We start from the raw sequence: 21,258 nt of genomic DNA on the forward strand, positions 1-21,258 counted from the left end.
TTTCTGAAGAAGGGTCTAGGCCCGAAACATCAGCCTTCCTGCTCCTCTGATGCTGCTTGGCCTGCTGTGTTCATCCAGCTCTACACCTTGTTATCTCAGATTCTCCAGCATCTGCAGTTCCTACTATCTCTGAATCAATATCGAGTTCAATCATTTAGGGCCTGAACTCTCCGATGTCCTAGCCCCTACCCCACACCCCACACACTAGGCCTTGTTATCACATAGCCTGCTATTACACACTCGTTGTTATTGGCCACTAATAGTCTCCAGTAACAGCTATTCACCCTCCTAGCCAGATCGTTATCCACTCCTTTATCTGTCCAACTGTTGTTATCTCTCTTTGGGCTCTATCCCCACCTATCATTTACTCATTAGCCTCTCCCCCCACCCTATCTTCTGCATATAAACTGATATTTTCCTAGCTACCATCAGTTCTGAGGAAGAGTAACTGGACCAGAAACATTAACTCTGGTTTCTGTTCACAGCTGCTGCCAGGCCTGCTGAGCTTTTCCAGCAATTACTGTTTTTGTTTCTGATTTATAGCATCCACAGTTCTTTCGGTCTCAATTAGTGGTTGTTTGACTTCTACTGTCTATATTTTTCCAAGTGCTTGGTGGTTTGCAGAGTCGTTCAAAAGTGATGAAATTGGCTGAGTGTGGTGCTCCACATGGAGAAGACTTTGGTTTCTAAAACGTTGTGGATGTTGTAGCAGCCATACTCTTGTTACCTGTAAAATGAAAGAGAGATGGAGCTGAGACAATAGAGAAAGGACAAGTTCCTTGCAGAGGAGGAGGAATCTCAGCAGGAGGCCTGAGACATTCAGGGTCTTTCTGTAGCATTTCTTTTACCGTGACCAAACCAGTAGGATTATGTGTTTACAGAATTCTAACATCGCTTGTGGCAAACCTGCAACTGCAGAGTGGACTATGTTTGGTGCTGCCAGTAGATGTGAAGATAACCTTAGCCTGACTTTCTTTACGTTAGTATCCTTCATGGCTGGAATGGGCAACATTTGAAACATCCAAATAAAAGCAAAATACTGTGTACGCTGAAAATCTGAAATAAAAACAGAAAGTGCTGGAGAAACTCATTAGGTCTGGGAGCATCTGTTGAGAGAGAAACAGAGTTACCATCTTGAGTCTGATGTGACTTCTTCAGTTCAGTTTTTATTTATTAATATTGTGTAGTAAAAATGTAATAATTGAAATGACTTTCAACAAATTTAGCAAACATTAATGCCCATTCAATGAAAGGGGGTACGAGGCTCATTTAGACTAAATTCTTGATCTGGCGCGTGTGATAAGGAGAAAGGTTTAAATTTATATAGTACTTGTCACAACCTCTCAGATGATTAAGCAGATACTGAGAGCAGTGCTGTAGTTACAATTCTTGTCAAGATTGCTAATGCTTTGTAAAAAGAAAGAAAACCTTAAATGCCAATAGAAAGATAATCATCACTTGATATAATTTTACTTCCTATATCTTTAACTGTAACATACCAACTAAATGCTACATAACACAAGCGTCAATTAGCAGCTGAAGGATAGTCTCCAGCATGCAATCACACAGTTTTGTCAAATCAGCCCTTTTTTTTATGTCTTTCACTTTACATCCAATTGCATTGGCTCTTGAGCTGCATTCACCAGCAGTTAATTTCAAATTGAAATCCACAGACACAGTTGCCTTTGAAAGTCTTCAAACTTTCTTTCACTTGGGTCATGACAATTCTGATAGTGCAGAGTCTCCAGAGATTCCCTTCACTGACCTCTTTCATCAGTCTGGTAGACTCTGGCATCACCTCAATGCAGCAAAATCTCTTGTCCAATCTGCAGTCTGTCACTCTTCCAGTCTTTAGTTCAGTTCTTTCTAATTGTATACCACACTGCAATACAGTCTTAGCTCCATTCTTAGAAAATGGCTTCAACTCCATGATTTGTTTGAAGATTGCCAAACAGGAAACTTCAATTAAGAACAAGATTTTTTTTTAACTTGAATTTCTGTTGAACTGCCAATCAGAAGGCAAAAATGTTGAAACCCAACCCCACTTCATTTAACTTTCCATTCATCCTTTGCTTCTTAGCTGTTCATTCCCTTTACAACCCCAAGTCACAATGCATTTCCTGGAAGCTTAGTAACAACTGAATCTGGAAACTGTTTAACCATGTTTCAAAATAGTCACCAACATTTTGTCCTTAAAGAAACTTTGCTTGAAAAAACTACCTATTGCTTCCTAAAGTGCATGTTCTGAGTAGAGGTCACTGGACCCGAAATGTTAACTCTGATTTTTCTTCGTAGATGCTACCAGACCTGCTGAGCTTTTCCAGCAACTTCTGTTTTTGTTCAGGGTACAATAATACATGTTTTTCTCCCCTGTACCATGTTGACAGAACTTACATGTTTGAATTCATTTTATAATTTGAGTTGATTTGGTTTTTAAATTAAAATGCACAGAAGTAAATCAAAAAAAGCAAATTGTTAATATTCCTTCCACATTGTATGGGTCTACATTCATCTAGAAGATTCGTTTTTTTACCCACAATCTATAGTGCCTGGCTCTCCTCCGCAATCAGTTAAAACAAAAGAGTTATCCTCTACCACTGTACTTCTGTCATGGAAACCTCCCATGGAACCAAATGGAGTGATTCTGTATTACACAGTCTATGTTTGGTAAGAGTTACTAAAATAGTTATTAAGTTTAAAAATAACATTTAATGTATGCAAAATTGTATGCCTAGTATTATAAACATTTTACTGTTAAGATAAAAATATAATGAATGTTATCAAAATATTTGAATTTTTTGGAATGAATATTAACCCTTGGTTTCTTCCCATGTAAAAGATATAGTGATACACACTCTATTTGTTAGATCAGGTAGTCTGAGTGTGGACTAATTTACCTATGTTTTCAATGTTGTAACATGATAAATAATCTGCAGAGTGTTTCGTGCAGCACTGTTTAGATCGTATACATTTCCCTAAAACAGAATGTTCTGATGTCACAGGGAAGATTACCTTGTAGTTTTAATTGAGCACTCACTTCATTGATCAAAGCAAGTTAAGAGTCATTCGACTAAAGTTCAACCTCCTGGTTGAGAATCTGTTTGAACCATGGCTCCAAGTTTACCTCAGAAATATACTGACATATTCCTGCTTGGGCACATGCTCCTCTGCATTCTTTCACATACCTGTACTGTGACCAGAAGAATTCAACAATTCTGAATTAGGCTGAGTACTGAAAGTATTTCTTCATGAATCATTAAATCAGTTCTGAGTGGGTGGGCGAGACAGTATATTGCTACATTAAAGTAGCAAAATGAAAGAAGGAAAGTAACAGGGAAAAATGAAGTGAAAATGTAAAGTGACTGAAATGAGTAACAGTAATTCAGCAAGTAATTTAGTGCATTGACCTGTTCTGTGTTTCACACATGATGCTAACAAAATCTAGTTGTCAGAGATCAGCAGTCGGACAATTGTAGGAACCAACTAATTTCACCCCTGCGATTGAAATTTGTTTCAGATCTGTTCTGAATAAGGCATCCTGATTTTTTTTCCTAAACATATACACACAGCACTAAATACAAGGCAACTGTAAAAGCAGAGATAGTAAGAACTGCCGATGCTGGAGTCAGAGATAACACGGTGTGGAGCTGGAGGAACACAGCAGGTCAGGCAGCATAAGAGGAGCAGGAAAGCTGACGTTTCGGGTCGGGACCTTTCTTCAGAAATTTATAACTGTAAAAGCAACTTGAATAAATGCTTTGTAAAGAAACAGGAATAACAAGAGGTAACAAATAGCAAGACATTGGCTGTCATTACATATCCTCACTGATGTGTGTATTTTCAGTGGGGGAACATGTAAAATAGTGAGGGTGCCGAGCCCACTACCTTCCCATGCAGTCCTAAGCTCATTCCCATAATATGCAGTCTGCTGTCTATATGTAAGTAAATAATTATGAGTCAACTGAACTTGTTAAAATTGACTTCATGTTACATGTCCATATCATAACACAATTGGCATGGGTAGGCAGACAGGAGTAGACAGCCTTATTTTTGCAAATGTTTAAAGGTATGGAAAGAAGGAATGTACTATCTTCAAGGGTTCCCTTTGCACATCAGAAACATAGCCTGGAAGATAATTAAATCTGTAAAATTGCTTTCAAATAAATTGTGTGAGTAGGACAGAGGACAATATATTTCAGTGGGTGAGACTAAATTTAGGACTGTTATAAATAAGTTGTCTTCAAACAAAGAGTGACCACGCTTAGAATGGACTTATGAATAGATGTCTGAAACGGGAATCAACAGAATTATTTAAGAAACAATTGGATTCTGTAGTGAAGGGATGCCTTCTGTATGAACAAATTAAGAATAGTTTGATGACCAGTAATTGTGTGGTAATGTTGTAGAAATAACATATTCCTATTACAGGAGCACAACAACACAACTCGTTTTAAACAAAACTGAAACATCTGTACTGCTGAAAAACCTGGACAATAATACTGAATACTATGCTTTTGTAACAGCAAGTACAAGGCTAGGTGATGGAGGAATGAAAAGTAATAATGTCACATTTCGAACATCTGAGAATTGTAAGTATCTGTGCTGACTTATGAAACTTATAACTAATTAGTTTTAAAATATTGACATCATTGATGAGTAATTATTGTAGAGAATTATTAAAGAATACAATTGGAATGCAATGTGGATATTTGGTGGCAAGGCCAGCAGTTATTGCCCATATCAAGAAGTTGCTGCATTGAACTGTGGAAGTTCACGTGCTGATGGTACTCCCTGATTACTGCTATGGAGAGTGTTCCTAGATTTTAACCCAACAATGATACAGAAACAATAGTTCAATTTCTGAGGAAGTGTCATCGAACCCAAAACGTTAACTCTGATTTCTCTCCACAAATGGTGCCAGACCTCCTTTCCCAGCAATTTCTGTTTTTGTTTTTCATTTACAACATCTGCAGGTGTTTCAGTTTTTATGAAGAAACAACATTTGTACTGTGTTGCATGGTTAGAAGTGGGGTGTTACTGTGTTAGTGCAGTCCTTCTAAGTAATGGAGATCACCACTTTGGGAAATGTTGTCAAGAAACCTTGCAAAGTTGCTGCAGTATGTCTTGCAGACTGCGCAATGCTGGTGATAGAGGGAGTGAATGTTTAGGATGGAGAGTGGAGTACCAAACAATCAGGCTGCTTTGTCATGGATGGTGTTGAGATTCCTAAAGAAAGACTTGCATTTAGTACAGCTGGACTCTGAAAGCACATATTTTAAGTGTTAGGTAAGATAATTAGCTACAGTCCACAAAAAAACCATGAGCGTCTCTTTCCAATAAAGAGACAGAATTAGTTACATATAACTTAAGTGGACCGCCTTGCATGGTGGGACAAGGTGTGGACATAGGACATGAACTACCAAAGAAAGGGTTTATACTGTGCCGTTGGCATCATTCTGCATTACACTTGAACCTTCTAGCCCATTGTATTTTTTTGTTATTCATTCACAGGACGAGGTCATCACTAGCTAGGCCAGCATTTATTGCCCATCCCAAAGGGCAATTATGGGCCAACCACATTGCTGTGATGGGTCTGGAGTCACATGTAGTCCAGACCAGCTAAGGATGGCAGTTTCCTTTCCTAAAAGACATTAGTTATCCAGAAGGGGTTTTTTTCAACAATCAACAACGGTTTTATTGACATCATCACGTTCTTAATTCCAGATTTAAAAAAATAAAGTGAAATTCCACCATCTGCCATGGCAGGATTCAAATCCAGATCCCCAGAACATTACCTGCATCTCTGGTTTAACGGTCCAGTGATAATACCACTAGGTCATCACCTCCCCTTGTCCCTGTGATCTTGTAGACTAACGAATGAGGCATCTGACATGAATATGAATCATGATGTAATTAGAAGATCACAGTTTGGGGCCTCCGGCCACTATTGATATGTCGTAACTGCTGCAGTGTAAGAAATACAGCAATTTGTACAAAACAATGTCTTACAATTGTGATAATGCCCAAATAACGTGTTTTGGGATGTTGTTTAAAGAAGAAATATTGCAAAGATGCAAGGAACAATTCCATTGCTGTTCCTTATCTGCCTGAAAGTGTAAGTAGAAGAGCTTTCATACATCCACCTGAGATAGCGGACAGAGCTTTTTGGCTTAACATCTTATCCAAAAGATGGCATTCGAACAGACATTCCGTCAGGACCACACAGTCAGTCTAGATTTTTATTTTGAAACCTCTCAAGTGGGAGTTGAACCCAATATCTTTTGACTCAGAGGCACAAGTGCTACAAACTGAACCATGATTAACACTGCATATAGAATTGGAGCTGCACTTGTTCAGAAAAATACGGGGTATTCCATCTGGCTCGTGCTGTGGAGATAATGGAAAGACTTTGGGGATTGAGAAAGTTCAGTCGCTCACCATAGAAAGCCCATAGTTCTCCCAGCCAACAGGACTAGTGTGACGTATCCCATTAATTTTCTGGTCAGTGGAGATCCTTTCAAGGTGTTCATAGTGTTGAATTCAAAAATAGTAATGCCTTGGAATGAAAGCAAGATGTGTTTATGCTTTCTTTTGTTGGCGATGATCATTGCCTGACATTAGAGTGATTATAGGTTTGTTATAATTTATTAGCCCAAACTTGCAACATTGTACGTCTTGCTGCATGTGAACATGCTGCATGGACAGCTTCATTATCTGAGGAGTTGTCAATGGAACTGTATACTCTGTAATCATTAGCAAATGTCTCCACACTTCTGAATGTATGATGAAGGGAAGGTCATGGATGGAGCAGCTAAGATAGTTGGACCTAGGACATGAACTTGGCAAATTGCTGCAATGCTGTCTTGCAGCTGAGGTGCTGGACCTGTGACAGCTGCAATAATCTTCCTTACTGTGGTATGGCCAATAGTAGGCTTTTCTACAATTCCCATTTAATTAAATTTTACTGGAACTACAGTCACCACACTTAGTCAAATGCCGGCACGCTGTCAAGGCCAAATCTCACCTCTCTTCAGGAATTGAATTCTTTTATCCAAAGCTGCAATGAAGTCTGAAGTCATGTGGCCCTTGTTTGGAACCCAAACTGAGTGCCAGTGAGTGGGTTATTCATTAGCTTTTTGGTATATTTCATTACTTTGCTATTGACTGAGTGTAGACTGATGGTGCAAAATTGACCCAATTGCAACAAAAACAGAAATTTGCTGGACAAACTCAGCAGATCTGACAGTATCAGTGGGAAGAAAACAGAGTTAATGTTTTGAGTTCAGTGACTCTTCATCAGAACAGATGCAGTTGTTCTGCTTTTGTGGACAGCACATACTTGGCAATTTTCCACTTTGTTGAGTGGATGCCAGAATGATAGTGCACAGGAGAATGTTCAGTCCATCCTGTCAATGGCAATTTGAAAGACCTATCCAGTTAATAATACTAACTTGCCCTTTTTATGACACCTGCACATATTTTTCCTTTCAAAAGTTCATTGTGTTTGAAAGCTACCATTATACTTACTGCTAACACCTTTCAGAGAGTGCAATGCATTGCGTAAATATCTGCCCTCATGTCATCTCTGTTGTTTTCTTGCTGATCCTTCTGCCAAAATATGCGATTATTCCTTATTTACATAGTATTCACAGAAGAGGTGGCCATTTGGTGCAACAATCTCTTCTCTCGTAGTCTATCATGATTTAAATACCTCTATCAAACCCTACTTAATCTCCACTACTCAAGGTGAACAAAGCAGATTCTTCAGTTTCTCCACATAACGGATCACACGGTAATATTCTTGTAAACCTCTTCTCCAACCCTTCCAAAGCCTTGAGATCTTGGCTGAAGTGTGGTTCCTAGAAATAGCCACAATACTCTATCTGGGTATTTTATATAAATCTAGCATCTTTGTGAAAGGAAACCATTTAATTAATGCATCCATATTTTCCTGCAGCAAGGATCCCTGAAGGCATTATCTCCTATGTCAACAAAAGTTCCACTTCTGTTCAAGTATTTTGGAACCTTTCGTCCAAACCAACTGGATATGTTCAATATTACACAATTCACTACAGGAATACGTCTGCTGTTTTTACTCAGGTGCAATATTTTCTGACTTCATGTGCAGTAATATTTATATTGAGCAGTAACTGACAACAAAAAGAGATTTGTGGGTTCAAAGTTACAATAGGCTGGAAATTACTGTTGACAAGTAAATGGACATGCAATTTGATAAGACGTGCATTTGTCTTTTAGCAGGGCATTAACCCATTTAAATAAATGGGTTATATAATTACTCAAGGACAGGCAATAAGTATCTGACATTCATTTGTGAGTGTAGAACATTATAATTTATAGCTTTATGAAACATGCTGATGTTTTGTTATATTGCTTTCTTACAAAAATTCAAAATTAAATTGTAGTAACTGCATGTTTCAAAAGTGAACTTAATTGAATATCTGTAAATAACTGGGATCAAATCAGAGCATTGAATTTGTTGAAAGAAAACTGCAATTTAATTGTTTAATTGCACATGCTGTACAATAAAGTACACCTGTAACAAGTTGTTCGCTATTACTTTTCAGAATATAACAGATATTGATCAAACAAGTGTTGGTGAAAATGCAAATGTGACAATACTTTTGATTAATTTGGCAAAATTCAGCCATTATGAAATATGGATGACTGCCTCCAATATGCTGGCAGATGAAATTCAGACAAGTGAATTGATCCATGTGTACACTGATGAAGATGGTAAGTTAGAGTCAATGCAGAACTATTATGTTAAAGTTAAAAATATTAATCAAGAATTAGTGACAAGTATTATTTAGCTTATCATAGACTATCAATTAATATATCATCAAAGAGTGATCAGCTAGTTTGTGGATAACAGCATTGCACTGTGCAGCAGAATGGTTTTGTTAAGAAATACACACTTAATTATTGCAAGCAACATCTCGGCAAACTTTGATTTTAGTAATTCCTTTTACATTTAATTGTGGCAGCTGAGCAAAGCCAACATTTTTTGACCATTCCTAACTGAACTGGAGAAATCTGCTTTCTTTAATTTCTACGTTTCATGTGGTTAAATTACACTACACTACGGTTTTTGGAAGTGAGTTCCAAGATATTGACCCATCAGTAAAGGAATGGCAATACATTCTCAAGTCATGATGGTGCATGACTTGGAGATGGTGGAGTTCCCAAGCTGCCCTTGGTTCTTCTAGGCTGTAGACTTCACAGGTTTACAATGTGCTGTTTAAAGAACCCTGACAAGTTGCTGCAGTGCATCTTTTAGATGGTATACACAGCCAACATAATGTGTTGGTGCTGAAGGGAGTAAATGCTTAAGATGGCAGATAGGTTGCTGCCCAAGTGGAATGTTTGGTTCTGAATTATGAGGAGAGTTTGAGTGGCATTCATCCAGGCAAGTGGGGAAGAATTCCGTCACCTTCCTGACTTGTGCCATATGGATAGTTTTAGACAGGAGATTAATTACTCGCTGGAAAATTATGTGGCTTGTCAAGTCGATGGGAATCCCCAGGATGTTGATATTGGAGGACTCAGTAATAATAATTCAATTGAAAACCATGCAGGACTCTTGTATGATATAATGTTACTTGCTACTTATCAGCCTAAGCTAAAATATTGACCAGATCTTATTGCATGTGGGTACAATATCTGAGGAGTTGAAAAATGTTCAATCACCAGCAAACATCCCCATTTCTGACCTTATGTTGGAAAGAAGGCATTAATGAATCAGATTAGAATGGTTGGACACTACCCTAAGCAACTCTGGGGCTCAGATAATTGGCCTTCAAGAACAAATGTCTTCCTTTTGTGCTAGCTCTGACTCAAACCAGTGAGTAGTTTTCCTTGAATCAGAGATAGTAGGAACTGCAGATGCTGGAGAATCCGAGACATCAAGGCGCAGGGCTGGATGAACACAGCAGGCCAAGCAGCATCATAGGAGCAGAGAGGCTGACATTTCGGGCCTAGACCCTTCATCAGAAAAGTTTTCCTGATTGCCACTGATGTCAATTTTGCCAGGATCCTTGATGCCACACACCATGAAATGCTGTCTGAGTGTTGTGGGTTTTCACTCATATCTCCTCTGGAATTCAGCTCATTTGTCCATGTTTGGATCAAAGCGGAAGTGAGATTTGGAGTTGAGTGTGACTCTGACGGAACCGAAGATGAGCATTGATGAACAGATTGCTGAGTAAATGCTGCTCAATCCTTGATACCTTCCTTCACTTTTCTGATTCTTAAAAGTAGACTGTTGGGCAGTAATTGGCCAGATTAGATTTGTTCTGTTTTTTGTGGATAAGGTGAAGCTGAGTAATTTTCTACCTTATCTGATAAATGCCAGTGTTTTGGTTGTATTTGGAGCAACTTGGTTAGGGCCACAACTAATTCCAGAGCATAAATTTTCACCTATATTCAGGATGTTTTCAGGCCCCACAGACTTCAATATGTTAAGCTTGAACAACTTCATATTTTTCCACATTATACTCCATTTGGCACCTTTTTGACCACCTACTTCACCTATCAATATCCCTCTGTAAACTGTTTGTAGCCCCTTCGCAACTTGCCTTTCCGCCTATTTTTTTTTGCTCGATGTACCCTGACATTGCCCTTTGATAATGCCTATTATGGTTCAGTATGTTCTCCTCCCATTACACTGTGTAGGCCATGGTGGTCACCGCCAGCATTTGTTCCCCCTCCTGTGGCATTCCCTTACCTCCTTGCCATTGACCCTCCTTATAACGTGACTCTTTACCCCCCACCCCTGTCACCATCCTTATTCCCACCTTAAAATCTGCCTCTGATTACCAAACCCCAGCCTTGAATGTCCCTCTCCTTATTACTGGACCACCCTTTTGCTTCCCATTCCCTTCTCAATGACTAATGTATGAACCCTGAGGACTGATTCCTTTTCAGCCCTATGATCGACTTTGATGGGCACCCCCTGGAAAGAACTAACCTGATCCTGGACCACTGTTCTTGCAGTTCCCTGAATGACTATATGCAATAGTCATAGCCCACTCCCCGGTCTGCGGTTGGATGTATCCCCTGACTATGAATTACCCAACCAGATAACAGGCTGTAGCCTAGCCCCTGGACTGCCCTTTATTGAGAGTACGGGGGCCCCATGCGTGACTGTATCCCCTCTTGTCTTAACCAATGATGACCACACCTATATTTTGAGACATGGCCATTTGAGTGAAAATTACGCAGTGTGTTTGCCATGCAGGCAGCTGGCATGTGCTGTAGATGAGAGATTGGTGTCTCACTGTGGTATACGGCAAGATATCTACCCCCCGGACTGATCATTGTTGGCAAGTATTGACAGCAACCAGGCTCTGGGCCTGCACTGAACAGCAAATCAGTACAGCAGTGCTGTGAGCCATTAGGCTCTGGCTGAGGCACTAAAAGATATGGCACAGCAAGGCAAGGCAAAGCAGGGATGTTGTATCCATCCAGGTAGGTGCTGGATAAGTGAGCACTAAGAGAGCAAACAAGCAGCTCTGAGATGCAGCATGGTCTGATCTATGAATGGAGGGGTTATCGCAGCACATGAAGGATTCTTGCAGTGCATTTCAATGCCGGTTGCCAGTGCACCCTAAAGTGCAGCTTTCAAGCGTAGAAGTGTCCTGTAAGTGAATTGGAAAGGTGCCATGAAGATCCTGAGAGGTTGGCAATTGGAAGGTGCCAGCATCCGTGCTCGTGTGGTGCATGTGATAGGCCCCCTGGATTGCCCTGAGACATGGCTGCCAGGCGTCCAAGATGCTGGCTTTGAGGAGCAGGCAGCAACCTGAAGTAGCCACTTTGACATTTACGTTGAGGATTGTAAATATCTAGTTTCCTTGCGGCAAGTGGCAGAACAAGAATCTGCATATTAATGAGATTTGTTGTTAATAGGGCTGTTAACAAGGAATAATCTTCTGTAATAGTTATCTCACTGCACCTTAGTCAGAATCTCATCTCAATGGCCAGAAATCTATTTGAAAATGCATCGAATCGCTTCTAATGTCAATAAAGGCCTTCCTGCATTTCACACATGATTCTCCCATGTTTCTCACCAAACCTCATGTTGTTCAGGCTTTAAGATTCTGCCTTATGCACGTAATAGGCTTTAACAGGCAAGAAGGTTAAATGCTTATGCTTTTCACGATTGATTTGAACTTCTTTTTCAGTACCGTCAACTCCTCCACAAGATTTGGTGATAGTAAACTATACCGCAGATTCTGTCTTGGTTAGCTGGAAACCTAGTCCTATGCCAAATGGTATTGTGCAGTTCTACAGTTTTAAAATAATTGACAACACAAAAGAAAGCACATATATTATGGTATGTCTTTTAAGTCTTGTTTCACCAGTCTACTATTTCGTGTTAAGTATTGCTTATGACTCAATTGGGTAGTATTGTTTAACATAAATAAAATTAACATTTCTGTTTGGATGTTTGTAAGGAACACTTCACCATGGATATTAAATTGTCAACTGTCAACGGTCCCTCTGTTTTGCATCTGTTTTTGATTTTTGGAACTCACACTGACATGTAATAGAAATTACATTGGCTTGTTGATTTGATGAAAAGAAATCCCATGAAATGCTTATAAGAATATCTCTTGGGCTTGTATGGAAATGCAGAAGAAAACAAGCTGTAGTTAACTAGCAATTAATGCAAATAATTGGTTTGATTTTCCACTCAAGTGATTTACTGAGATGCTAAAAATATTATTTTTATCCAGAACATAACCAAGCCCTATTCAAATGTACAGTATAAATCAAAATTCTGAAGTATGCATGTAAAATTAAATCTCCTAAAAAATCTCATGATTTCTTTTATGTTTCAAGAATACAACAGCATCATATCATGAAGCATCTCTCACTGGCTTTGAACCATTGCACGAATATCACATCAGTGTGTCAGCTTTTACAAAAGTGGGAAATGGAGATCAATTTAGTAACATAGTCATTTTCAAAATAAATGAATCAGGTTTGTTGAGCTCTGCTGATATTACTTGACAGCTATTTTAAGTACAAGGATAATATTTTATGATAATCAAGCTTTTCCGGCATTTTCAAACTCTGTAATTATTAGATATTGCTCCTAAGTTCTGAATCATAAACGTTGTAAAAGCCATGACTTGCACTTTAATTTACATGATTTGTACACATTCCTCGGACCTGAATAATTGATGTGCAATATTTAATCAGGGAAACTGTTCAAATAAGCTGTTAGCTAAATTTTCATCAGAATGGTGATTAGCAAGTCTAAGGTGCAGATCTCAAATAACCTATATCAGAATTTTACTCTTGGAGGAATGTACAGCTACTGCGTGAACATGAGAAAGTACTCAGCTTTCCATCACCTCTCTGCCGAAATCACAGGGCTGCACTAAATAGAAGTGGCAGAGATAGAAAGAGAAATACTAAATAGAGGGACAACTCTTGTCTGCTGAATGAAAGGATCAAGAAACAAAGAACTTCACTGCCACGGGCATTGCGGAGCCAAGTCTAGCTGGTGAACTGTTTAGCTCAAGAATGCTACATTGGTCAGTGACCACTTGGCATGGTAATTGGAAAAGTCCAAATGTACTGCATTGTGGATATGTCATGATGGTTAAGCATTTGCTGGAGCTCCTGTTTCTCCTTCTTGCTTCCTATCCAATAAAGTACAGCCTATGATCAACTTTCTAATTTCCACATGTAGAGTTGAAGGTCCCAATCACAAAGAAGCTATTCTTACAAAACCATAGCCCAGAATGAAGTGAGGAATTGCTTTTTGTACCACAGAGGTTTTTTTTTCATGTTGGACCTCCTACTTTAACAATTTTGATAATGACATGACCAATTCCATTAGCAATGTTCTGGCAGCATTATAGCATAGCAACAGCCCCATGCCATAGCAGTTAAATTCTTTTCAGAACCTAAGTACATCACAGGAGTCTCAATTTAAATACGTTTATGAACCTCTCACCTCTCCACAGTGGGAAGCACATTAACCTGATAGTCACTGCTCCTACTTTGATGATAAGTTGAGGCGGGTTACTTGTTTTCAAAGTTTTAGCTACTCACCCTGCCCTCATTCCCCAGGGAATGTGAGGTAGGCACAATTTAATTGAGTCTTCTCAGTGGTGTGACTTTGAATATGTGTGCAGATCCCAGTTATGCCTATCTGTTTTCTTTGTTTCAGTCCTACTTGGGCCCCATCCCACAGCTCTTTCTCCAGTATATTGATAGAATCATCCATGCTGCTTCCTGCTCTTGTCTGGAATTGGAAAAATTAATCAATTTGCTTCCAATTTCCATCCATCTCTCAGCTTCACATGGCACATATCTGATTTTTTCCTTTCCTTCCTTAACTTCATTGTTACAATTTCTGTGTAGACGCTATCTACTAATTTCCTGTGTAAATCCACCGACTCCACACTTACCATGACTGCACAGACTCTGCTTCCTGTAGGGATTCCATTCCATTCTCACAGTTTCTCCATCTCCGCCACATATGTTCTGATGATGCCATCCATACGAATGTTTCCAACTTGTCCTCCTTTCTCCTCAACTGCAGACTCTTCTGCCAACCGTGGTTGACAGTATCCTCAGCCACGTCCAAGCTGACTTCTGCCCTCACCCCTTCCCCTCACAACAAGAACAACAATCAGGCTCTCCCTGTCCTCACTTTCCACCCCACCAGTCTCTGCGTTTGAACGGTTGTGTTCTGCCATTTCCACCATGACTTCCAATGTAATACCAACACAAAAAACAACTTTCCCTCCTTTTCCTTGTCAGTATTCTGCAGGGAACATTTCCTCCATAGCACTCTGGTCCTCTCCTCCATCACTTCTAACACTTTCTCCCTCAGCCATGGCATTTTCCAGTGCAATTCCAGATAGTTAACACTTGGCCTTTTATGTCTTCCTTCCTCACTGTCCAAGGCACCAAACACATCTTCTAGATGAAACAGATATTTACTCATACTTCTTTTGGTCTGATCTGTTGTATTTGTTGATCACAGCGGGGTCTCCTCTGTATTGGCAAGACTTTGCAGAACACCTCAACTCTTGTCTGTACGAATGACCCCCAACCTCCCAGTTGCTTCCGTTTCAATATCATCGTGCTCTTGTACTAACATTTCCATCCCAGATCTGCCTATGAACTTTACAGCCTTCACAACAGAGTTCAACAACTTTACAGCATGAACACCATCCTCCATCTTGATTACACTCCTACCCCTCCTCCCCCCCCCCCACCCCATTTCTGTATCTTGTTTCTATGAGTTTGCTCATAGCAAAGCCAATTTATTTTTGACTATTCACATCTATCATTAACACCTTTTTTGCTCCTAGGTTCCCTTTTACTATTATTAGCATTACCTTTGTCTTTTGCTCTGGGCACCCTCACCATCTGTTCCACTTGTACCTTGTCTTCTTTGACAACAGCGTAACAACATTATTTTACAACCCTGTTCAGTTCCAAAGAAGAACCATTGATTCTGCACAGATGCTGCCAGACCTGTTGAGTTTCTCTAGCACTTTCTGCCTTTAGTCAAAATTGAGGCAATATTTCCTTGTTCAACAACCAACTATATACATCTGTTAGGCTGATACTTCATAAGTCTGTGATAGGTAGAGATTTTCAATCACGATGCTCAGAAAAAAAAGGAAATGTTGCTCGCCCACTTTGTAATCTTACCGCAGGTTATATTCTAGCAATATGTTTCTTGAAAATAGACAATACATAGAAATCAAATATAAAAATGTCAACTATTTGCTTGTTTGGTTTGTTAATGCATTACTGATGTGTTAAGTACAATGATGTTTCCTCTGCTGTATAGTTCCAGATACTATTCAAAATCTTCAGTGCAATGCATCAAGTTGGCAGTCAGTCATTGTTGAGTGGGATCCTCCATTAAAATCAGATGGAATGATCACCAATTATGTACTTGTGTTTGAAAATTATGTTCAAACTGTTGCTGACAATGATCGTGTACATACCTTTAGTGAGCTGTTATCAAATACATCCTATCAGTTCAGTGTAATGGCTGTTAACTCTGTGGGCCGAGGAGAAAGCAAAAACTGTACTGTGACTACATTATTGGAATCAGGTATTTATTTCATCATATTTGGTCTACCATGAAAATGTCCAGAATATTGTATTTAGTTTGTGGTAAAATATATTTTAATATAATTTTATTTTGTAGGAAAAAGAACAGTTTAAGGAAAAAAATCAAAATGGGTGAACTTTACAGTGTACTATTGCAATTTATTACTAAATCTGTGACCTTCTGGTACATTATGTTTTTTTTATTATTGGGGTGATGCTAATTTATAAGAATATGTTCCAACTGTGAAAGTAGTTAGCGATGGCGTGAGACTCTTTACAGTTGTTACCAAGTAAAAGTAGAAAGCTGTGTGAGCTTGTTCTGAAGGTAGCAGCAGATGACTAAAGGACTAATGGTCATTAACTATATTTAGTCATCCCACTTGTCATCACATAACCATATCTTCATAAGCAAAACATATTTTCAACAATTCCTCCTCTCACCTTCTCACAGATATACAGTATCTGACACCTGATTATTTTGCTGATTTCCAGAATGTCTTGCGTGAGAATATTGATACTCAGTATGAAGGCTTGACTTTCTGTTAATGCCTTCTCTAGGTATAACTTCAACTGTTATATTGATGTTTTTGATTCTTTGGATAGGATGACATAGAAAAACAGTTATAATCCCTCTTGTGTTTATTTCCGCTTTAATTACTTCAGCAACATTATTGTATCAGTAAGAAGGGCCACACATAATAAGTAAATGATAATATGTTGTATGATTTGATTTAAAGGATCCAAAAATGCATTTATAATTGACAAAATGTGTTCATTTTTATCAAGTTAATTGTATCATAGTATTTAAACAATGATGTGTATATCAGCTATGTGTACTGCCTTTTTACTGTTATTCCCAAAATGGATAATTTTCACATAGAAGGCAGGATGGGCATATGGTGGAGTATGATCTATGATCATCTCAATCATGTTTAGGAAACCTGGTAGGCATGGATGAGTTGTGCTGACGGGCTTAGTTCCATGCTATATGACTCGAAGACTCTATATTGGCAGGAGGCCCAAGTTATAATCATGCCCACGCCTCACCTGTAATGACAAATACTATAGGTGCTAAATCAGCGTTACCATATTCCTCACTCTTTCAATCTGGTGCAGCAAACCCATGGAGATAAACCTGAATCCAACATTAAAGTGGGGAGAAACACTCATGTGAATGAAGGAGCAAGAAAATACTCCTTCTGGTCCCACAAAAAACTTTTTTAAAAAAACTGCGATATACCTTTTTCAGGAGCAGCCTGAAGCAATTTCTTTAAAGATTACTGTTTGGATCACTTAGTATTTATTGCAGATGTTTCATCCATTGCCATTAATAATTGAAACCTGGTACCTACATGGGACTTGAGAATAGTTTGCAGGACTCCATGCCATTATCTCCATATAATGTGCAGCATAGATACGTTAAAACATATTGTGTAAGATAAAGCTCTCAAGACCTTTGAAGTTTACAATTGAATACTAAAGGTAACTTCCACAATCTACCAAGTGTTTCAAATTAATATGATCGCTGACTGAATATCTTCAAGATGTGTGACCCTGAACATTTTTACACATCAATTTGTACTTTACCTTATTTTGGTTATTACCTGAACAAAACAAGCAATCTGTCATTTCTGTTTTTCTTAAAACAGATTTTCATTGGATAATATCTGCTTTGAATACAGTATGTATTCACCTCAACATGCATAAAGCCCTCTGCATACATTGCTTTACTTTTGAAAGGAATGACTGTTAAAGCAACAAATAATATTCATACAGCAATTGGATTAGTGGTGACTTAATCAGTTTTTATGCTACTGATTGAGGCAGGATTGATGGTAAAGATACATAAGGAATTCTTTATTTTGCATATAGTACTATGGGACCTTTAATGTTCAATAGAATCACAGAACAAGTCTCAGTTTCACAGATACACAAAGGTGACACCTCCAAAAAAGTGACACCTACACCAATGCAACATTTCTTCAATGTAGTGCCAAACTAATTTTACATGGTTTAAATCCAGCTCTGACTCAGTTGTAAGTGCTATCAACTGAATTAAGTTGACACACGAAGAAGGAACTGACAATCTAGCATCATTGCTGTTTTACATTGAATGCTATTGAATTTTCTCAGGCTGGTTAAAATAAAAAAAGGAAGCAGTGATTAATATAATTGTATTTTTCAGTTCCAAGTGCTCCTAAGAATCTAGAGATAATTGGCGTTCGATCAACCTATGTCATTTTGAAGTGGACACACCCTGATATTATCCCTGGGTATTTAAGGCTTTTCAGGATTATTATACAACGACGCTCTGCATTGTGCATGAACTGGGATACTCAAGGATGCCTTGAAGCTGAGCAAGCTCAAGATCATAACATTGATAATGATAATTACACCATGGAGGCAATTGTACACGGATTAAAGAAATTCCGATGGTACAGATTTAGGGTTGCTGCTAGTACTAATGCTGGATTTGGCAACTATTCAACTTGGATGGCTACAAAAACAGCTGTTGGCTGTGAGTATAGATTGAAATAATTCTCAAATTATAACAGCAATGTTCATTTTGCTGATAGTTCATTTATATTAAATTTCAATATTGCATCAAAATAAATAATGTCATCTTCATATGATTTAGTCATCAATGACAAAATGATATTTATTTAAACTTCTGGATTTTCAGCCTATTGTTTATAATGACAAATTTTTGATAACTTTAACTTCTTTTTACAATGTGCGAAATATTATCTGAGAACAAGAGCTATGTCAAAGTGAAGCATTTTGTAAAATGGCTCTGTATGCCTGTTTTGTATGTTTGCATACTGTATTTCTATGTGGTAAGTCACTCTTCTATGTTTGAAAATACAAAAGAAATGAATTTATCTTTAACTTTTGACAGTATATTTATGAAAAAGATGTAACTCTGATGAAAATAGTATGCATTTATTCCTGAAAAGATTGACACAAATTCAAATGGTTTTCAACCTAAGTGACAAGCATAACTTGTCTATTAATGGATTTCTCTAAACTACATGTTGTGAGGATGAGCCACAAAATGATATGATATCCAGATTTACGTTTAACCTGTTCTAGCTACAGCTTCTGCTGCCTTATGGAAGGAAAGCAGTAAAGACAGCCTTGACCTTTGTTAAACCCAAATTCCAATGCAGCAATAGAGGCATGATAATCAGGAAATGATGGTTATTAGTTACAGAAAATTCATTATTGTGGAAAGCAGAGAACAGTGTTCAGAACAGGAAGTGAACAGCTTATCCAGGAATGAGAAAATGAAGACAGAGAGTTCTTACTGGACAAATTAATATGATTTATAAGGAGACAGTTTGGCAGTATCCTTCACCAGTACTTACTGAACTTGATTTAAAACTACCTTAAATCATACTGTGGCAGTTCCTGGTGTGCCAAACAAAGTTCATTGAAATTCTTCCAAAAGAAGTAATACTAAGCATATTTCTATGTTATCTAGTAAATAATGGGGGTCATTTAGCTCAGTTGGTTGGATGGCTGGCTTGTAATGCAGAGTAACGCCAACAGGTTGGGTTTACTTCCATATCAGCTGAGATAACAATGAAGGACTCTCCTTCTCAATCTCTTCCCTCAGCTGATGGGTGGTGACCCTCAGGTTAGGCCACTACCAATCATCTCTGTCTAATGAGAGAGCAGTCCTATGGTATAGTAAGTCTACAGTATCAGTAAAACAAAAAGCATATTTTGATATAAGATGTTTGTCTCACATGCATTTTATTAATTAGTTGTGTTTTGAAAATTAGAAAGGCCTGGACTTGCTATAAGTTTAGACTGATGCAACACTGTCATGGTGGCTCATTGGTTAGAACTGCTGCCTCACATTACCAGGGACCCCGGTCCAATTCTAGCCTCAGGCAACTATCTGTGTGGAGTTTGCACATTCTCCCCGTGTCAGTGTGTGTTTTCTTCGGGTGCCCTGGTTTCCTCCCGCAGTCCGAAGATGTGCAGTTTAGGTGGATTGGCCATGCTATATTGCCCATAGTGTTCAGGGATGTGTAGTTTAGGTGAATTAGCCATGGGAAAATGCTGGGTTACAGGAATATGGTAGGGGTCTGGGTGGGATGCTCTTCAGAGGGGTGGTGTGGACTTGATGGGCCGAATGGCCTGCTTCTACACTGTAGGGATTCTATGAACATAAGTAAAATGAAATGCGAACTTCTCAGTACCAAAATTCAAAGAAGTTTGCACTGTGCTCAAATCTCCTTGATTTTTGTTCACTGTTTCTGTGAAACTCCTGCAAAAACTTCTGCTTTACCTGCAATTTCTTGAAAAGTTATACTCATTTGAAGATGCCCCAGGATCTGTACAATGTAATTCGGGAAACAGGATATGCCAGGCTACAGAAGAAGAGCTGTCTAATTTAGCTTTGTGAAGAGGACCACTTTGGGAGGCACCGTAGCTCAGTAGTTAGTACAGCTGCCTCACAGCACCAGGGACCCATTTGACCAGCGTTTGATTCCAGCCTTGGGCAACTGTCTATATGGAGTTTGCATGTTCTCCTGTTTCTGCTGGGTGTTCCTGTTTCCTCCCACAATTCAAAGATGTGCAGGTTAGGTGGTTTGGCCCTGGTAAAATACAGGGATAGAGTTGGGTGGGATGCTCTTCAGAAAGTTGGTGCAGGGCTAAATGGTCCTTTTCCATACCAGAGGAGTTCTTTCATTCACATTATATGTCCAATATATGGGAAGTTGCCATTTGCTTTTCTTCTGTGGCATTTGGTCTTCTCTTTTTCTTAAGGAATAAAACAAAACAACAGATTAACAGATTAACAACAGAATTATTGGACTCGAAACACTAACTCTGCTTTCATCCCACAGATGCTGCCAGAACTGCTGAGTTTCGCCAGCAATTTCTGTTTTTCTGTCAACAGCTGATAATTGGGCAACAAGCTGTGCCATCTATTGTCATCGTCGATGACTCAATCTGACTATCTTGAATAGAAGCAGAGGAATTGTACAATGACACACATGCAGTTTCCAGGCTGATGGATAAAAGGACCATTGGAGTTCTGAAAGTGAACCTCTGCTGCTTGAACAGTTCATACGAGGTCTCCAAAATTAGAAATTGCTGGTGCATCCTTCAAAGTTTTTCTAGTTTTTA

General features: G+C 38.7%; 1 protein-coding gene across 1 annotated transcript in view; it reads left to right on the top strand.

Annotated features, from left to right (window-relative positions):
• Positions 1 to 21,258, top strand: part of ptprq (protein tyrosine phosphatase receptor type Q) — a 173,279-nt gene that overhangs the window by 75,698 nt on the left and 76,323 nt on the right. The window contains exons 24-31 of the mRNA XM_048607916.1: positions 2,547 to 2,667; positions 4,429 to 4,589; positions 7,958 to 8,100; positions 8,586 to 8,754; positions 12,201 to 12,352; positions 12,862 to 13,003; positions 15,845 to 16,114; positions 18,299 to 18,631. Of these exons, the coding sequence (XP_048463873.1) occupies positions 2,547 to 2,667; positions 4,429 to 4,589; positions 7,958 to 8,100; positions 8,586 to 8,754; positions 12,201 to 12,352; positions 12,862 to 13,003; positions 15,845 to 16,114; positions 18,299 to 18,631 (1,491 nt within the window). The remainder of the gene's footprint in view (positions 1 to 2,546; positions 2,668 to 4,428; positions 4,590 to 7,957; positions 8,101 to 8,585; positions 8,755 to 12,200; positions 12,353 to 12,861; positions 13,004 to 15,844; positions 16,115 to 18,298; positions 18,632 to 21,258) is intronic.

This window comes from Rhincodon typus, chromosome 18 (assembly GCF_021869965.1).
Source record: "Rhincodon typus isolate 14 chromosome 18, sRhiTyp1.1, whole genome shotgun sequence".
Taxonomy (NCBI): Eukaryota; Metazoa; Chordata; class Chondrichthyes; order Orectolobiformes; family Rhincodontidae; genus Rhincodon; species Rhincodon typus.